This window comes from Pseudophryne corroboree, chromosome 1 (assembly GCF_028390025.1).
Source record: "Pseudophryne corroboree isolate aPseCor3 chromosome 1, aPseCor3.hap2, whole genome shotgun sequence".
Lineage (NCBI taxonomy): Eukaryota > Metazoa > Chordata > Amphibia > Anura > Myobatrachidae > Pseudophryne > Pseudophryne corroboree.
Window position 1 is genome coordinate 526685573 of NC_086444.1, and position 18056 is coordinate 526703628.

At 46.3% G+C, this 18056-nt stretch overlaps 1 protein-coding gene across 2 annotated transcripts in view; it reads right to left on the reverse strand.

Annotated features, from left to right (window-relative positions):
• BRD10 (bromodomain containing 10) overlaps positions 1-18056 on the reverse strand; it is a 134223-nt gene that overhangs the window by 46788 nt on the left and 69379 nt on the right. For both annotated transcript variants that reach the window (XM_063913994.1, XM_063913993.1), the window contains exon 3: positions 9530-10920. In XM_063913994.1, coding sequence (XP_063770064.1) covers positions 9530-10920 — 1391 coding nt within the window. The remainder of the gene's footprint in view (positions 1-9529; positions 10921-18056) is intronic.

Consider the following 18056-nt stretch of genomic DNA (forward strand, 5'->3'; position numbering starts at 1 on the left):
GGTCACTTTTCATGTGAGATGCTTCAAATCCACAGATTTGACTGGTTTTAAACCAATGTGATTTGAGGAATCCCAGAACTACGTTGAGATCCCACAGTGCCACTGGAGGCACAAAAGGGGGTTGTATATGCAAAACTCCCTTGACAAACTTCTGGACTTCAGGAACTGAAGCCAATTCTTTCTGGAAGAAAATCGACAGGGCCGAAATTTGAACCTTAATGGACCCCAATTTGAGGCCCATAGACACTCCTGTTTGCAGGAAATGCAGGAATCGACCGAGTTGAAATTTCTTCGTGGGGCCTTTCTGGCCTCACACCACGCAACATATTTTTGCCACATGTGGTGATAATGTTGTGCGGTCACCTCCTTTCTGGCTTTGACCAGGGTAGGAATGACCTCTTCCGGAATGCCTTTTTCCCTTAGGATCCGGCGTTCCACCGCCATGCCGTCAAACGCAGCTGCGGTAAGTCTTGGAACAGACATGGTACTTGCTGAAACAAGTCCCTTCTTAGCGGCAGAGGCCATAAGTCCTCTGTGAGCATCTCTTGAAGTTCCGGGTACCAAGTCCTTCTTGGCCAATCCGGAGCCATGAGTATAGTTCTTACTCCTCTACGTCTTATAATTCTCAGTACCTTAGGTATGAGAAGCAGAGGATGGAACACATACACCGACTGGTACATCCATGGTGTTACCAGAACGTCCACAGCTATTGCCTGAGGGTCTCTTAACCTGGCGCAATACCTGTCCCGTTTTTTGTTCAGACGGGACGCCATCATGTCCACCTTTGGTATTTCCCAACGGTTTACAATCATGTGGAAAACTTCCCGATGAAGTTTCCACTCTGCCGGGTGGAGGTCGTGCCTGCTGAGGAAGTCTGCTTCCCAGTTTCCATTCCCGGAATGAAACACTGCTGACAGTGCTATCACATGATTTTCCGCCCAGCGAAAAGTCCTTGCAGTTTTTGCCATTGCCCTCCTGCTTCTTGTGCCGCCCTGTCTATTTACGTGGGCGACTGCCGTGATGTTTTTCCCACTGGATCAATACCGGCTGACCTTGAAGCAGAGGTCTTGCTAAGCTTAGAGTATTATAAATTTACCCTTAGCTCCAGTATATTTATGTGGAGAAAAGTCTCCAGACTTGATCACACTCCCTGGAAATTTTTTCCTTGTGTGACTGCTCCCCAGCCTCTCGGGCTGGCCTCCGTGGTCACCAGCATCCAATCCTGAATGCCGAATCTGCGGCCCTCTAGAAGATGAGCACTCTGTAACCACCACAGGAGAGACACCCTTGTCCTTGGATATAGTGTTATCCGCTGATGCATCTGAAGATGCGATCCGGACCATTTGTCCAGCAGATCCCACTGAAAAATTATTGCGTGAAATCTGCCGAATGGAATTGCTTCGTAGGAAGTCACCTTCTTTACCAGGACCCTTGTGCAATGATGCACTGATTTTAGGAGGTTCCTGACTAGCTCGGATAACTCCCTGGCTTTCTCTTCCGGGAGAAACACCTTTTTCTGGACTGTGTCCAGAATCATCCCTAGGCACAGCAGACTTGTCGTCGGGATCAGCTGCGATTTTGGAATATTTAGAATCCACCCGTGCTGTTGTAGCAGTATCCGAGATAGTGCTACTCCGACCTCCAACTGTTCCCTGGACTTTGCCCTTATCAGGAGATCGTCCAAGTAAGGGATAATTAAGACGCCTTTTCTTCGAAGAAGAATCATCATTTCGGCCATTACCTTGGTAAAGACCCGGGGTGCCGTGGACAATCCAAACGGCAGCGTCTGAAACTGATAGTGACAGTTCTGTACCACGAACCTGAGGTACCCTTAGTGAGAAGGGCAAATTTTGGACATGGAGGTAAGCATCCCTGATGTCTCGGGACACTATATAGTCCCCTTCTTCCTGGTTCGTTATCACTGCTCTGAGTGACTCCATCTTGATTTGAACCTTTGTAAGTGTTCAAATTTTTTTAGATTTAGAATAGGTCTCACCTAGCCTTCTGGCTTCAGTACCACAATATAATGTGGAATAATACCCCTTTTCTTGTTGTAGGAGGGGTAATTTGATTATCACCTGCTGGGAATACAGCTTGTGAATTGTTTCCCATACTGCCTCCTTGTCGGAGGGAGACCTTGGTAAACCAGACTTCAGGAGCCTGCGAAGGGGAAACGTCTCGACATTCCAATCTGTACCCCTGGGATACTACATGTAGGATCCAGGGGTCCTGTACGGTCCCAGCGTCATGCTGAGAGCTTGGCAGAAGCGGTGGAACGCTTCTGTTCCTGGGAATGGGCTGCCTGCTGCAGTCTTCTTCCCTTTCCTCTATCCCTGGGCAGATATGACTCTTATAGGGACGAAAGGACTGAGGCTGAAAAGACGGTGTCTTTTTCTGCAGAGATGTGACTTAGGGTAAAAACGGTGGATTTTCCAGCAGTTGCCGTGGCCACCAGGTCCGATGGACCGACCCCAAATAACTCCTCTTCCTTTATACGGCAATACACCTTTGTGCCGTTTGGAATCTGCATCACCTGACCACTGTCGTGTCCATAAACATCTTCTGGCAGATATGGACATCGCACTTACTCTTGATGCCAGAGTGCAAATATCCCTCTGTGCATCTCGCATATATAGAAAATGCATCCTTTAAATGCTCTATAGTCAATAAAATACTGTCCCTGTCAAGGGTATCAATATTTTTAGTCAGGGAATCCGACCAAGCCACCCCAGCTCTGCACATCCAGGCTGAGGCGATCGCTGGTCGCAGTATAACACCAGTATGTGTGTATATACTTTTTATGATATTTTCCAGCCTCCTGTCAGCTGGCTCCTTGAGGACGGCCCTATCTATAGACGGTACCGCCACTTGTTTTGATAAGCGTGTGAGCGCCTTATCCACCCTAAGGGGTGTTTCCCAACGCGCCCTAACTTCTGGCGGGAAAGGGTATACCGCCCATAATTTTCTATCGGGGGGAACCCACGCATCATCACACACTTCATTTAATTTATCTGATTCAGGAAAAACTACGGTAGTTTTTTCACATCCCACATAATACCCTCTTTTGTGGTACTTGTAGAATCAGAAATATGTAACACCTCCTTCATTGCCCTTAACGTGTGGCCCTAATAAGGAATACGTTTGTTTATTCACCGTCGACACTGGATTCAGTGTCCGTGTCTGTGTCGACCGACTAAAGTAAACGGGCGTTTTAAAACCCCTGACGGTGTTTCTGAGACGTCTGGACCGGTACTAATTGTTTGTCGGCCGTCTCATGTCGTCAACCGACCTTGCAGCGTGTTGACATTATCACGTAATTCCCTAAATAAGCCATCCATTCCGGTGTCGACTCCCTAGAGAGTGACATCACCATTACAGGCAATTGCTCCGCCTCCTCACCAACATCGTCCTCATACATGTCGACACACACGTACCGACACACAGCACACACACAGGGAATGCTCTGATAGAGGACAGGACCCACTAGCCCTTTGGAGAGACAGAGGGAGAGTTTGCCAGCACACACCAAAAACGCTATAATTATATAGGGACAACCTTATATAAGTGTTTTCCCTTATAGCATCTTTTATATATTTCTAACGCCAAATTAGTGCCCCCCCTCTCTGTTTTAACCCTGTTTCTGTAGTGCAGTGCAGGGGAGAGCCTGGGAGCCTTCCCTCCAGCCTTTCTGTGAGGGAAAATGGCGCTGTGTGCTGAGGAGATAGGCCCCGCCCCTTTTTCGGCGGGCTCGTCTCCCGCTCTTTAATGGATTCTGGCAGGGGTTAAATATCTCCATATAGCCCCCGGAGGCTATATGTGAGGTATTTTTAGCCAAAAAAGGTTTTCATTTGCCTCCCAGGGCGCCCCCCTCCCAGCGCCCTGCACCCTCAGTGACTGCCGTGTGAAGTGTGCTGAGAGGAAATGGCGCACAGCTGCAGTGCTGTGCGCTACCTTAAGAAGACTGAGGAGTCTTCTGCCGCCGATTCTGGACCTCTTCTCGTTTCAGCATCTGCAAGGGGGCCGGCGGCGAGGCTCCGGTGACCATCCAGGCTGTACCTGTGATCGTCCCTCTGGAGCTAATGTCCAGTAGCCAAAGAAGCCAATCCATCCTGCACGCAGGTGAGTTCACTTCTTCTCCCCTAAGTCCCTCGTTGCAGTGATCCTGTTGCCAGCAGGACTCACTGTAAAATAAAAAAACCTAAGCTAAACTTTTCTAAGCAGCTCTTTAGGAGAGCCACCTAGATTGCACCCTTCTCGGCCGGGCACAAAAATCTAACTGAGGCTTGGAGGAGGGTCATAGGGGGAGGAGCCAGTGCACACCACCTGATCCTAAAGCTTTACTTTTTGTGCCCTGTCTCCTGCGGAGCCGCTATTCCCCATGGTCCTTTCAGGAACCCCAGCATCCACTAGGACGATAGAGAAATCCAATATCCAAAATACCTCTGGTCCCAAGCATTTTGGATAAGGGATACTCAACCTGTATAATAAATCTCAAAATCCTGGATTGGTTTGTTTTATGGAAACACATCTTATTGGTAGTCGAGTTCTTTCACTTAAAAAGCCTTGGGTGGGGTGGGCGTTTCACTCCACTTTCCATTCTAATTCCAGGGGTGTTTCACTGTTAATCCATAAAAGTTTGCATTTCGTTTGTACTAAGGTCCAAATTGATCCACTAGGATGCTATGTCTTTTTAGCTGGCACTATACACGGCTCCGCTTTTGTGTTACTAGCTATATATATTCCTCCTCCTTATAACTCTGAAATTTTGGTGAAGGCCTGTGCCTTCATGCAGGAATTTCCCTCCGCCCCGGCTATAGGTATTGGTGATTTTAACGCTGTTTTGGATGAGGCTGCTGATAGATGGAGGCCTGTTACTCAACATGTGGCTCCTAGACCCACTGCCTTTGCCCACCTGATTTCTGAACTTGGCCTAGTGGATGTTTGGCGCTTTCGTAACCCCACAGACAGTTGTTTTTCCTGTTTCTCAGGCTCGTATGGGGTATTTTCCTGTATTGATATGGCGCTGCTTACACGCTCCCTACTACCCTGTGTTTCCACGGTGAGATACTCATCACGTGGAATTTCTGATCACTCCCCTATATTGGTATCTATAAGTTTTGATATACCCAGGGGGGCATCATTCTGGAAGTTTAATCCTTTCTGGCTGACCCAGATGGGTGCAGCCTCTGAACTAATTGCACTTTGGGAGGAGTTTTTCGCTACTAATCCTATTTGTGATAATGCTTTATTGATATGGGATGCTTATAAGGCTTTTCTTCGGGGTTCAATGATATCCAGAGTTGCCCAGCTGAAGATATCTAATAGACGGCTTGAGGGGGAGCTGGAGAGGAGGAGTGCGGAGCTTGAACAGACCTATTTGCGCAGTGGCCTCGCCGCGGATCAGGTGGAATGGCTGATTGTCCATAAGCAGTTGACGGACCTACTCCTTGATAAATCCAAGAGGAGTTTACTTTTCCGTGCTCATGATTTTTATATTCAGGGAGATCGTTCGGGAAAGTTTTTGGCCTACCTGGCGAGGCAGGAGTTGCCCCCCGTCACTGTGCATAGCATTAGAAGTGTGTCTGGTGTTGTATGCACTGACACCCCCTTCTATAGCTTCTAGTTTCTACACACACTTTTCAGATGTTTATAGATCCAAGGTGCAGTATACGTACTCAACATTGTCTAATTATTTTGATAAAATAAAGGTTCCTTCTTTAAGTCCTGAGTCACGACAATTTTTGGATGCCCCCTTTACGTTAGAGGAGATTAAAAATGCCATTATGTCTTTTCCCAATAATAAGGCCCCAGCGCTTGATGGTCTCCCTATCGAACTGTATAAGACCCATTTGGATTTTTTTGCCTCTAAACTTCTGTTATTTTGGGAGTTGTTGTTACGGGGGGGGGGGGGAGGCATTCTGCCCCCATCTATGGCCGAGGCACTGGTGGTACTAATACCGAAGCCGGGTAAAGATCCCCTTCTTTTAGACTCGTACTGTCCTATCTCTCTATTGTCAACTGACATAAAAATTATTGCCAAACTGTTAGCGCTCCGACTTAATACTGTGGTCCTGGAGCTAGTACATTGTGATCAAACTGGCTTTATGCCAGGCAGATCTACCACCATCAATCTCAGACAATTATTTACATATATATGCAGTTGGCGAGGGATGATTTGGACGGTGCGATTGTGGTTTCTCTCGATGCTGCCCGTGCTGTTGATTCCGTAAAATGGGTTTATCTCTGGGAGTCCCTTGCCAGATTTGGGGTAGGCCCGACCTTTATGTCCTGGGTTAAACTGTTATATTCCTGTCCAGCTGCGAAAGTTGTGGTTAATAGTTTTACTACTGAATCTTTTTTGTTGCAGAGGGGTACTCGACAGGGGTGTCCTCTGTCCCCGTTGCTTTTTGCTCTTGCTGTGGAAGCCTTGGCCTGCGTAGTTAGAGCTGCAGCGGATATAGCTGGGCTCTGGGTTGCGGGCCAGGAGGGAAAAATTGGGTTGTAGGCAGACAACATGATCCTATTCTTAAAAGATGTATCCCCCTCATTGCCTGCCCTTTTGGAATTGCTACGGGAATTTGTTTTTTTCTCGGGTATTTGTATTAACTGGAGCAAATCTGTGGTGTTCCCGTTAAGTCCCTCTACTTTACCCCCACCTTCTTATGACCTTCCCCTCCAATGGTGCACTCAATTTAAATACCTTGGTATTCAAATCTCTCACTGCCCTAAGGATTTTGTTATCCTGAATTTGACCCCTCAAATTGATAATCTACGTATGAAGGCACGCATCTGGCAGAAACTCCCTTTAACTGTGACGAGCCGTGTAAATATTATCAAAATGATTATTCAACCCAAATTTCTTTATGTACTGCAGAATTCACCGGTTTATATCCCTGCCTCACAATTTTCGTTGATTTCCCAATATATTACTTCCTTTATCTGGGGTGCTAAACGGGCACGTATTGCATGCAAAACGCTTAGTAGACCCAGAGCTGAGGGTGGTTTAACCTTACCGGATATACGGTTATATTATTTGGCTGCCCAACTTGTACAACTTTATGAATGGGTTACTCCTGGGGATTATGGGAGCCTTTTGGTAGCTCTTTTAGACAGGGCTGGCCACTCCTTTTCTCCGTTGAAGTTTTTATTAGCTAATACTCCGCTGACCTCTCTCTCCCCCCATTGTTGCAACAGGCTCGTAGGGTATGGTTGGCGGCTGAGAAGCTGCTGGGTGATCCCACGGTGGACCCCTGCTCCCCACTTTGGAATAATATAAATTTCTCCGAACTCTTTAAAATGGAGGGTGGTTCGATTTGGACTTTATATGAGGTGACTGCAGTGGGGCAACTTTATCAGGATGGGGTACTCCATAGTTATGAGTATCTGTCCACTACATATAGTATCCCTAGACAAGTGTTTTTTTCCGTTATCTACAGCTCAGTGGCGGGGCTCTGCTCTACAACTTTCTGAATCCCCTGTTCATAAATTAATTCGTACTAAATTAATTTCTGCTTCGTACTCCTCACTTCTCTCCTCCTCTGGATCGGATGGGCTGCCCACCCTCAAGGCTAAATGGATGCATGATTTAGGTGAAATTGATGAGGAGGATTGGAGTTATATATTGGCCTCCCCGAGTGCGGCCTCGGCGAGTGCTAGATTCCAGCAAATACAGCTTTATATTTTACATAGGGTTTATTGGACTCCTTCTTGTCTGTTTAAATTTGGAGGCTCGACCTCTGATAATTGCCCAAAATGCTCTGCTCCGGCTGCTGGGTTCTGGCACTTGCTCTGGCAATGCCCGCGGGTGTATGCCTTTTGGGAGGATGTCACAATATCAGTAGCCCGTACGGGTATTCGGATCCCGTTGTTGACTCCGCGTATTTGTATATTTTGTCTTGATTTGAGAGGCTGCCTCCCGCTTCACTCCTGCCTTTATGTGAATATTGTTCTAGCATTGGCCCGGGTTTGTATCGCTCGCACCTGGATGGCTCGTGCTCCCCAGTCATCTGCTGAATGGGTTGCCCTTGTAAACTCCACCCTTTCCCATGAACGATTTATGTACACTAAACGTAATTCTCTATTAAAATTTGTTGGAGGAACTCTCCGTACTCTATTGACCCCCAGCCTTAAATAATGAGTATGTGTGTCGGTGGCAGCGGTGTACTGCTTCGGGTGCGGCCCGGCTCGCCTCCCTTTATTCTTTTTTTATGCATTCTAGCACGATACTTGATCCTTATTTTCATTCTTCTATATCTGTTTGAATATGTTTTGAGGAGTGGATGTGACTGTGTCCTATATCCACATAATGCAATTAATGTGTAGAGGAACTACTTGTAAAGCACAAATTTGATTTTGTTATTGTTATTAGTGTTTTTGTTGTTGTAATGTTCTTTAGTTTTTTTTCTTGTTTTTCTCTTGCAAAACAATAAAAATACTTGATTTAAAAAAAAAAAAAATACACTCCCAGTGGGAGGCGGCATAGCGTTTGCACAGCTGCTAAAAACAGCTAGCGAGCGAACGACTCGGAATGACCACCAAAATCCCCTCTGTGTTATTTGCTACATACACAGAGATTTGTAGTATATTATTGTTAGCGCAGATAGCAAATGTCTTAGCTTTTTTTGTATACATAATTTATACAGCATTAATACAGTATTTCCACACAGCTGGTACCATGTACACTATGGGTAAAAACAGAGCTTGGGCATATTTCTTTTCTATTTTGTCACAGGTACAGCCATAAACATGCCTGACATGGATGTGGAACAGGAGGGTATGGAATCTAGTCCAGGTATTCAGTTTGACGAAGTCTGAGCAACAGCAAGCGTGATTACAGACTCTTGTCAGCCTGCTGTTAAAATGTTTTCAGACACAAGAGACAGTGCTCCTGATGATCTAGTCGCCCAGGTGATAGGCCAGGGGGGTGGCTACCGATGCGCATCGCCATCGAAATGGGGTGTACACATGCAGCGATCCCTTGCTCAATTTCTTAGCGATAGAAACATAGAATTTGACAGCAGATAAGAACCACTTGGCCCACCTAGTCTGCCCCTTTTTTTTTTATCCTTTAGGCAATCTCAACCCTGTTTGAACCTTAATTCTTTCTTAATTCGATCTAGACAGAACCCTTAGAAAATAGGCAAAAATTGCCCCGTGTGTATGCCCCCTTACACATCTGCATGCAAGTAGAATTTCACAGCCTCTGTCAGAGGTGCGTCACCTTGCACCATTAGGCCACGCCCTCACATCATAATGGCACGATTCACGCATCTATAGGAAAAGGGTAGGACTAAAAATGATGATTCTCAAAACAGCATCAAATTGCTTCTCCCCTCATCGCAGACCCGCAAACTCTCTCCCGCGTGAGCCACTGCTGTTGGCAGACAAAGTTCTTTCAAAGCACTCTACCAGTTGAACTACAATGCACTGTGTTGCTGCAGGCAAAGAAAGGCCTAATCATCTCTCATCTGCTCTTCATATAGAGGGGATACAGTAAGATTATTCACCTGTTCACACTCGTACTACTCACCAGACTTGTGCTTCTTGTGCTTGGCTCTCTTTTTGTTAAGAAACAACTTGTTATGGATTTCAGTCTTAAAAGATTTGAATGTGTGCGCTTGGACACTTTCACATTTACCCTGTATGTTTTCATGCAAAATATACTTGACTTTTTTCTTTTTCTTCTTTTTTGTTCTAATTTTATGGAGTTTCAGCTGCTCATGGTTCAGCAAAGAATGGTCTAAGATAATATCCATGGCCACTCTATGGCAAATGACCTCAGTGCTGTCAGTGTGGTTTCCATTCACATGGACTTGATACGTTTTAAGTGCATTTCCTTTCAATGAATTAGTGTCAGCTTTGAGTAAGGTTGCTTCTGCATATTTATCTACATTTTCAAGAATCCTAATTTCCCCTGGACTGAGAGGTTCTCCATAGCCAACAAGTTCTCCAGGACTAATGGGTTTTGCTAAATTTTCTTTGCAACAAGTGGTCTCACTAATATCACAGGGACTGTGGTCTTCATGCTCACAGCTTGGCTTCACATCATGCTCTGAATTGATGTTACAGTCTCCCATGTAACAACTTGCAGAACAGTCATCATGAAACTCAAAAGATTTCTCCAAGTTCGTTCTAACAGATTTAACTTCACCATTGTTTTTCTTAGCGTATCTACATTTGGACCTATAGAGTTTTGCTCGAGGAGTTCTTTTTATTTTAATTGGAGGAATAGGAAAGTCTGGTGCTTTAAATGGTCTCTGTTTATACACTCGCACATCTGCACCACAGAACTGAGGGAAATGAATGTAAGCATTTTCCTGGGTATCATATCCTAAAATCACCTCTCTGCATTCATGAATTGGTTGCCCTAGCACAGCATCCTGCACTTCACTTTGGGTTTCATACACAAAGTCACAGAGACCTTTCAGTAACCAAACCTTTTGATAAAATGTCAGCTCGTGAAACGTTTTTTGTTCAAATGGATCAACGTCACCAAGGACCTTGAAAAACTGAGAGCACAGTCCAAGCTTCTCAGCACATCTGTCCGGGTTTTCAGCCTGACCTATAACTGTATACCATTGCTGTACCTTCTGCCTAAGTGCAGCCTCCCAGGCTCGGTATGGGAGGTGGGGCCTGCGATGCAAAGTTGGTCTGCGATGTGGAGGACTCAATAAAGAAGTCATTATCTTTGCCAAAAACAGATTGCACTGAGGCATCAACAAACAACGTTCCAGTTCATAGAAAACTATTTCAGGAAGATTTAGAATTTGTTGTGCTAAGCAAAGAAAATGACCTATGGCTGGTATTTCCCACAGTGTCTCCATACATGTAGGTTCAGCAAGAGCCAAGAGGCTTCTGTCCCATTTTTCCATTTCTTTTTGGATGGCTTCCTCCGCTTCCTTCCTCTCCTGTTCCTTAATCCTGGTAAGAGGCAAAAAAAAAAAAAATAACAAACACATGTCAAACTTTAATTCAGTTAACTGAAATATTTAAAAAAGATAAAAACAGTGGGGTCTATGTACTAAGCCTTGGAGACAGATAAAGTAGACAGAGATAAAGGGGTTTATTTACTAAGCCTTGCATGGAGATAAAGTCGCTGGAGATAAAGTACCAGCCTATCGGCTCCTAATTGTAATTTTTCAAACACAGCCTGTGGCAAAGCAGTTAGGAGCCGATTGGCTGGTACTTTATCTCCAGCGACTTTATCTCAATCCAAGGCTTAGTAAATAGACCCCAAAGTACCAGTCAATCAGCTCCTAACTGCCATGTCACAGGCTGTGTTTGAAAAATGACTGGTTGGTTGATATTTTATCTCCGTCCACTTTACCTCTCTCCAAGGCTTAGTATATAGACTCCATAAACCTGTTGATTGCTAATTCTTCTAAATCTAAAGATTTATTAAGCTTAGATAATAAAGCCACACATGACTTCACTATGCAAAGGCGCAAGTATAAACTGCAAGGGTGTTTGAAAAATGACAGGAGCTGGTTGGTTGGTATGTTATCTCCGTCCACTTTATCTTTCGCTAAGGCTTAGTACATCGACCCCAATATCACCATCTCTGGCAATATAAAAAAAATCCCATTGATATTCTCCAGTTCAAAGTATTTAATATATATATCTCTCATCCTAATAGTATATCTCAATTTCTGTGTCCTCAGTATTTACACATACCTAATGTCAGTATGTGCAGAGACATTACACCATCATAGGCTGCAATGTGTATACAGAAGTAGAAGTAAAAGTACTAAGTTTAGAAAATTAAACATGCATGTATTACCTTCCTAGTGATTATCCTAGAAAAAGGACTGTGCCAAAACAAAAAAACAACTATGGTTTGTTCCGGAGAAAGTTCATAAATGAAATACCCACTAGATGTGCCATAAGCAATCATATGTGGGTTGAAGAAAAAAAATCATAACTGCAAAAATTCTATAGTTGAAAATCTATGTGAAAATTGTATGTGCGACTGGAGATGCAATGAATATGCCGGCTGTTGGGATCACGAGAGCCGAAATAGAGACGCCGAAACACTGAAATGGGCAGGAGAGAGATGCTGGAATCCCGACAGCTAGCATCTCGACCATTACACCAGCCAGTGGGTTAGGTTTAGGGATGGGAAGGGGGGGGGAATTTAGATTTAGGCGCCACTTTGGGCGTTAGAGTTAGGCTGCAGGGGGTGGTTAGGGTTAGGCACCCCCAAGGGAGGGAAGGTTAGGTTTAGGAAGCGGTGATGGGAGGTTAGGTTTAGGCTACGGGACCAGAGGTTTAGGGTTAGGGGGGAGGGGAAATACCTGTGTTGGGATTTTGAACATCAGATCCCGGCGTCAGTATTCTGAACACTAGGATCCCGTGCGCCGGTCATCCATACCGATTCCGACTGGAGCCATCACCAGATGAACACTTTTCCTGCCAGGAATCCATGTCATATTCACACAACTACACTATGCAAATTCTGATAAAGTTATTATTTTTTACTTTACATAAGCAAGCTTCTTGTTTTTGGAAGCATACAGGGCTATCTTATGGAGGCATTTTGTCGACATTCAGAATATTGGAACGAGAATGTTTCCAATGTTGATACTGTCATAATGTTGATACCCCATTTTAGGGTTAGGCTGGAATTTGGGTTAGGTTTAAAGTAACAGTGAAGAGGAAATGCTATGGTTGACAGGCAGATTACATTCACAGTGTTGATATTATATCAGTGTCAACAACCCACAACCCTCTGGGTCTGCCGATCCTAATCCCACAGACCAAACTCCCTTTGGGAAGTTCTCCCTAATCACGGTTATCTCCTTCTCTGCTGTGTCTTTCTTGTTATCTCTGTGCACGGCTGACTTATCTAAGTGTACATTTTCACCCATTATGCCCCCCCACCCCACACACATTTTCAATAAACATTATTGATGATAAACAGGGAAAAAATATAGGTGCAAACACACAGATATTTTAGTCAATAACGCTCATTTTCCCCTTTCTGAGCGATATGGACTAAAATATTACACAGTGCCGATGTGCGTTACCAGGGATCGTTAACGACCCCCTCTGTCGGCTGTACATGCAGGTCAATTTTGGCTATGTCGGCCAAAACTACATTTATAGGCCGGCCGTGGTGTGACATCACTGAGCGATATCATTTGCTGTATCGCTCAGTGTGTACACACAATGCCAGGCGGCCAGGGAACAAACACACTGTGCGATATCACTCATGGAGCGTATCGCACAGTGCGTACCCACAAAAGCAGGCTTGTCTTGTGTGTATTACTATTGCCCTTTTAAATCCAACCTACAAAGCCAAAGAGATTTGGAAGCTTTGAAAAAAAAATAAGATTTTACTCACCGGTAAATCTATTTCTCGTAATCCGTAGTGGATGCTGGGGACTCCGTAAGGACCATGGGGAATAGCGGCTCCGCTGGAGACTGGCCACAGCTAAGAAAGATTTAGGACTACCTGGTGTGCACTGGCTCCTCCCACTATGACCCTCCTCCAGACCTCAGTTAGGATACTGTGCCCGGAAGAGCTGACACAATAAGGAAGGATTTTGAATCCCGGGTAAGACTCATACCAGCCACACCAATCACACCGTATAACTCGTGATATGATACCCAGTTAACAGTATGAACATAACAGAGCCTCTCAACAGATGGCTCAACAATAACCCTTTAAGTTAACGATAACTATATACAAGTATTGCAGACAGTCCGCACTTGGGACGGGCGCCCAGCATCCACTACGGACTACGAGAAATAGATTTACCGGTGAGTAAAATCTTATTTTCTCTGACGTCCTAGTGGATGCTGGGGACTCCGTAAGGACCATGGGGATTATACCAAAGCTCCCAAACGGGCGGGAGAGTGCGGATGACTCTGCAGCACCGAATGAGAGAACTCAAGGTCCTCCTCAGCCAGGGTATCAAACCTGTAGAATTTTGCAAAAGTGTTTGCCCCTGACTAAGTAGCAGCTCGGCAAAGTTGTAAAGCCGAGACCCCTCGGGCAGCCGCCCAAGAAGAGCCCACTTTCCTCGTGGAATGGGCTTTTACAGATTTAGGGTGCGGCAGTCCAGCCGCAGAATGTGCAAGTTGAATCATGCTACAGATCCAGCGAGCAATCGTCTGCTTAGAAGCAGGAGCACCCAGCTTGTTGGGTGCATACAGGATAAATAGCGAGTCAGTCTCCCTGACTCCAGCTGTCCTGGAAACATATACTTTTCAGGGCCCTGACTACGTCCAGTAACTTGGAATCCTCCAAGTCCCAAGTAGCCGCAGGCACCACAATTGGTTGGTTCACATGAAAAACTGATACCACCTTAGGAAGGAATTGGGAACGAGTCCTCAATTTCGCCTTTCCCATATAAAATACAGATAAGGGCTTTTTTTCAATTCTAATACACGCCTGGCCGACGCCAAGGCCCACAGAATGACCACTTTCCACGTGAGGTATTATAGCTCCACGGATTTAAGTGGCTCAACCCAATGCGACTTCAGGAAATCCAACACCACTTTGAGATCCCACGGTGCCACTGGAGGCACAAACGGGGGCTGACTATGCAGCACACCCTTAACAAAAGTCTGAACTTCAGGCAGTGAAGCCAGTTCCATTTTGGAAGAAAATCGATAGAGCTGAAATCTGGACCTTAATGGAACCCAATTGTAGGCCCATAGTCACCTCTGACTGTAGGAAGTGCAGAAATCGACCTAGCTGAAATTTCTCCTTTGGGGCCTTCCTGGCCTCACAGTACGCAACATATTTCCGCCATATGCGGTGATAATGGTTAGCGTTCACTTCTTTCCTAGCTTTAAATAGCGTAGGGATAACTTCCTCCGGAATTCCCTTTTCTTCAGGATCCGGCGTTCAACCGCCATGCCGTTCAACGCAGCCGCGGTACGTCTTGGAACAGACAGGCCCCCTGCTGCAGCAGGTCCTGTCTGAGCGGCAGAGGCCATGGGTCCTCTGAGATCATTTCTTGGAGTTCTGATTACCAAGCTCTTCTTGGCCCACCCGGAACAATGAGTATAGTTCTTACTCCTCTCCTTCTTATTATTCTCATTACCCTGGGTAAGAGAGGCAGAGAAGGGAACACATACACCGACTGGTACACCCACGGTGTAACCAGAGCGTCCACAGCTATCGCCTGAGGGTCCTTGACCTGGCGCAATATCTTTGTAACTTTTAGTTGAGGCGGGACGCCATCATGTCCACCTGTGGCCTTTCCCAACGGTGTACAATCATTTGGAAGACTTCTGGATGAAGTCCCCACTCTCCCGGGTGGAGGTCGTGTCTTCTGAGAAAGTCTGCTTCTCAGTTGTCCACTCCGGGAATGAACACTGCTGACAGTGCTAACACATGATTTTCCGCCCATCGGAGAATCCTTGTGGCTTCTGCCATCGCCACCCTGCTTCTTGTGCCGCCCTGTCGTCTACATGAGCGACCGCCGTGATGTTGTCTGACTGGATCAGCACCGGCCGGTGTTGAAGCAGGGGTCTAGCCTGACTTAGGGCATTGTAGATGGCCCTTAGTTCCAGAATATTTATGTGTAGGGAAGTCTCCTGACTTTTCCATAGCCTTGAAAATTTCTTCCCTGTGTGACTGCCCCCCAGCCTCGAAGGCTGGCATCCGTGGTCACCAGGACCCAGTCCTGTATGCCGAATCTGCGGCCCCCTAGAAGATGAGCACTCTGCAGCCACCACAACAGCGACACCCTGGCCCTTGGAGACAGGGTTATCCGACGATGCATCTGAAGATGCGACCCGGACCACATGTCCAACAGATCCCACTGGAAAATCCTTGTATGGGACCTGGCGAATGGAATTTCTTCGTAAGAAGTTACCATCCTTCCCAGGGCTCGCGTGCATTGATGCACTGACACCTGTATACGTATTAGGAGGTCTCAGTCTAGAGACGACAACTCCTTGGACTTCTCCTCCGGGAGAAACCCTTTTTATCCTGTTCTGTGTCCAGAACCATACTCCGGAACAGTAGACGCGTCGTAGGAACCAGCTGCGACTTTGGAATATTCAGAATCCAGCCGTGCTGTTGTAGCACTTCCCGAGATAGTGCTACTCCGCCGAACAACTGCTCCCTGGACCTCGCCTTTATAAGGAGATTGTCCAAGTACGGGATAATTATTTCGGCCATTACCTTGGTAAATACCTCGGTGCCGGGGACAGACCAACGGCAACGTCTGGAATTGGTAATGACAATCCTGTACCACAATTTTGAGGTACTCCTGGTGAAGAGGGTAAATAGGGACATGCAGGTAAGCATCCTTGATGTCCAGTGATACCATGAAATTCTCCAGGCTTGCAATAATCGCCCTGAGCGATTCCATTTCGAACTTGAACCTTCGTATATAAGTGTTCAAGGCTTTCAATTTAGAATGGGTCTCACCGAACCGTCTGGTTTCGGTACCACAACATTTTGGAATAGTAACCCCGGCCTTGTTGAAGGAGGGGTACCTTGATTTCACCTGCTGGAAGTGCAGCTTGTGAATTGCCGCCAGTACTACCTTTCTCCGAGGGCAGCAGGCAAGGCTGAGGTGAGGTAACGGCGAGGGGGAGTCGCCTCGAACTCCAGCCTGTATCCCTGTGATACTATTTGCAGAACCTAGGGATCCACCTGTGGGCAAACCCACTGGTCCCTGAAGTTCCCGAGATGCGCCCCTACCGCACCTGTCTCCACCTGTGGAGCCCCAACGTCAAGCGGTGGACTCAGAGGGAGCGGGGGAAGATTTTTGATCCTGGGAACTGGCTGCTGGTGCAGCTTTTTCCTTCTTCCCTTGTCTCTGTGCAGAAAGGAAGCGCCTTTGACCCGCTTGCTTTTCTGAAGCCGAAAAGACTGTACCTGAAAATACGGTGCTTTCTTAGGCTGTGAGGAAACCTGAGGTAAAAAAATTTTCTTCCCAGCTGTTGCTGTGGATACGAGGTCCCAGAGACCATCCCCAAACAATTCCTCACCCTTATAAGGCAGAATCTCCATGTGCCTTTTATAGGCAGCATCACCTGTCCACTGCCGGGTTTCTAAAACCCTCCTGGCAGAATGGACATTGCATTAATTCTGGATGCCAGCCGGCAAATATCCCTCTGTGCATCCTTTATATATAAGACGACGTCTTTAATATGCTCTATGTTAGCAAACTATTATCCCTGTCTTAGAGTATTAATATTATCTGACAGGGTATCAGACCACGCTGCAGCAGCACTATTTATGCTGAGGCAATTGCAGGTCTCAGTATATAACCCGAGTGTGTATATACAGACTTCAGGATAGCCTCCTGCTTTTTATCAGCAGGCTCCTTCAAGGTGGCCGTATCCTAAGACGGCAGTGCCACCTTTTTTGACAAACGTGTGAGCGCCTTATCCACCCTAAGGGATATCTCCCAACGTGACCTATCCTCTGGCGGGAAAGGGTACGCCATCAGTAACTTTTTAGAAATTACCAGTTTCTTATTGGGGGAACCCACGCTACTTTACACACTTCATTCATTCATCTGATGGGGGAACAAAACACTGGCTGCTTTTTCTCCCCAAAAATAAAACCCCTTTTATGTGGTACTTGGGTTCAAGTCAGAAATGCGTAACACATTTTTCATTGCCGAGATCATGTAACGGATGTTCCTAGTGGATTGTGTATATGTCTCAACCTCGTCGACACTGGAGTCAGACTCCGTGTCGACATCTGTGTCTGCCATCTGAGGTAACGGGCGCTTTTTTGAGCCCCTGATGGCCTTTGAGACGCCTGGGCAGGCGCGGGCTGAGAAGCCGGCTGTCACACAGCTGTTTTACGTCATCCAGCCTTGTAAGGAGTTGACATTGTCGGTTAAAACCTTCCACCTATCCATCCACTCTGGTGTCGGCCTCACAGGGGACACCTCCACGTAACCTTCCTCATCCCACATGTCGACACAGCCGTACCGACACACAGCACACACACAGGGAATGCTCTGACTGAGGACAGGACCCCACAAAGTCCTTTGGGGAGACAGAGAGAGAGTATGCCAGCACACACCAGAGCGCTATATAATGCAGGGATTAACACTATAACTGAGTGATTTTTC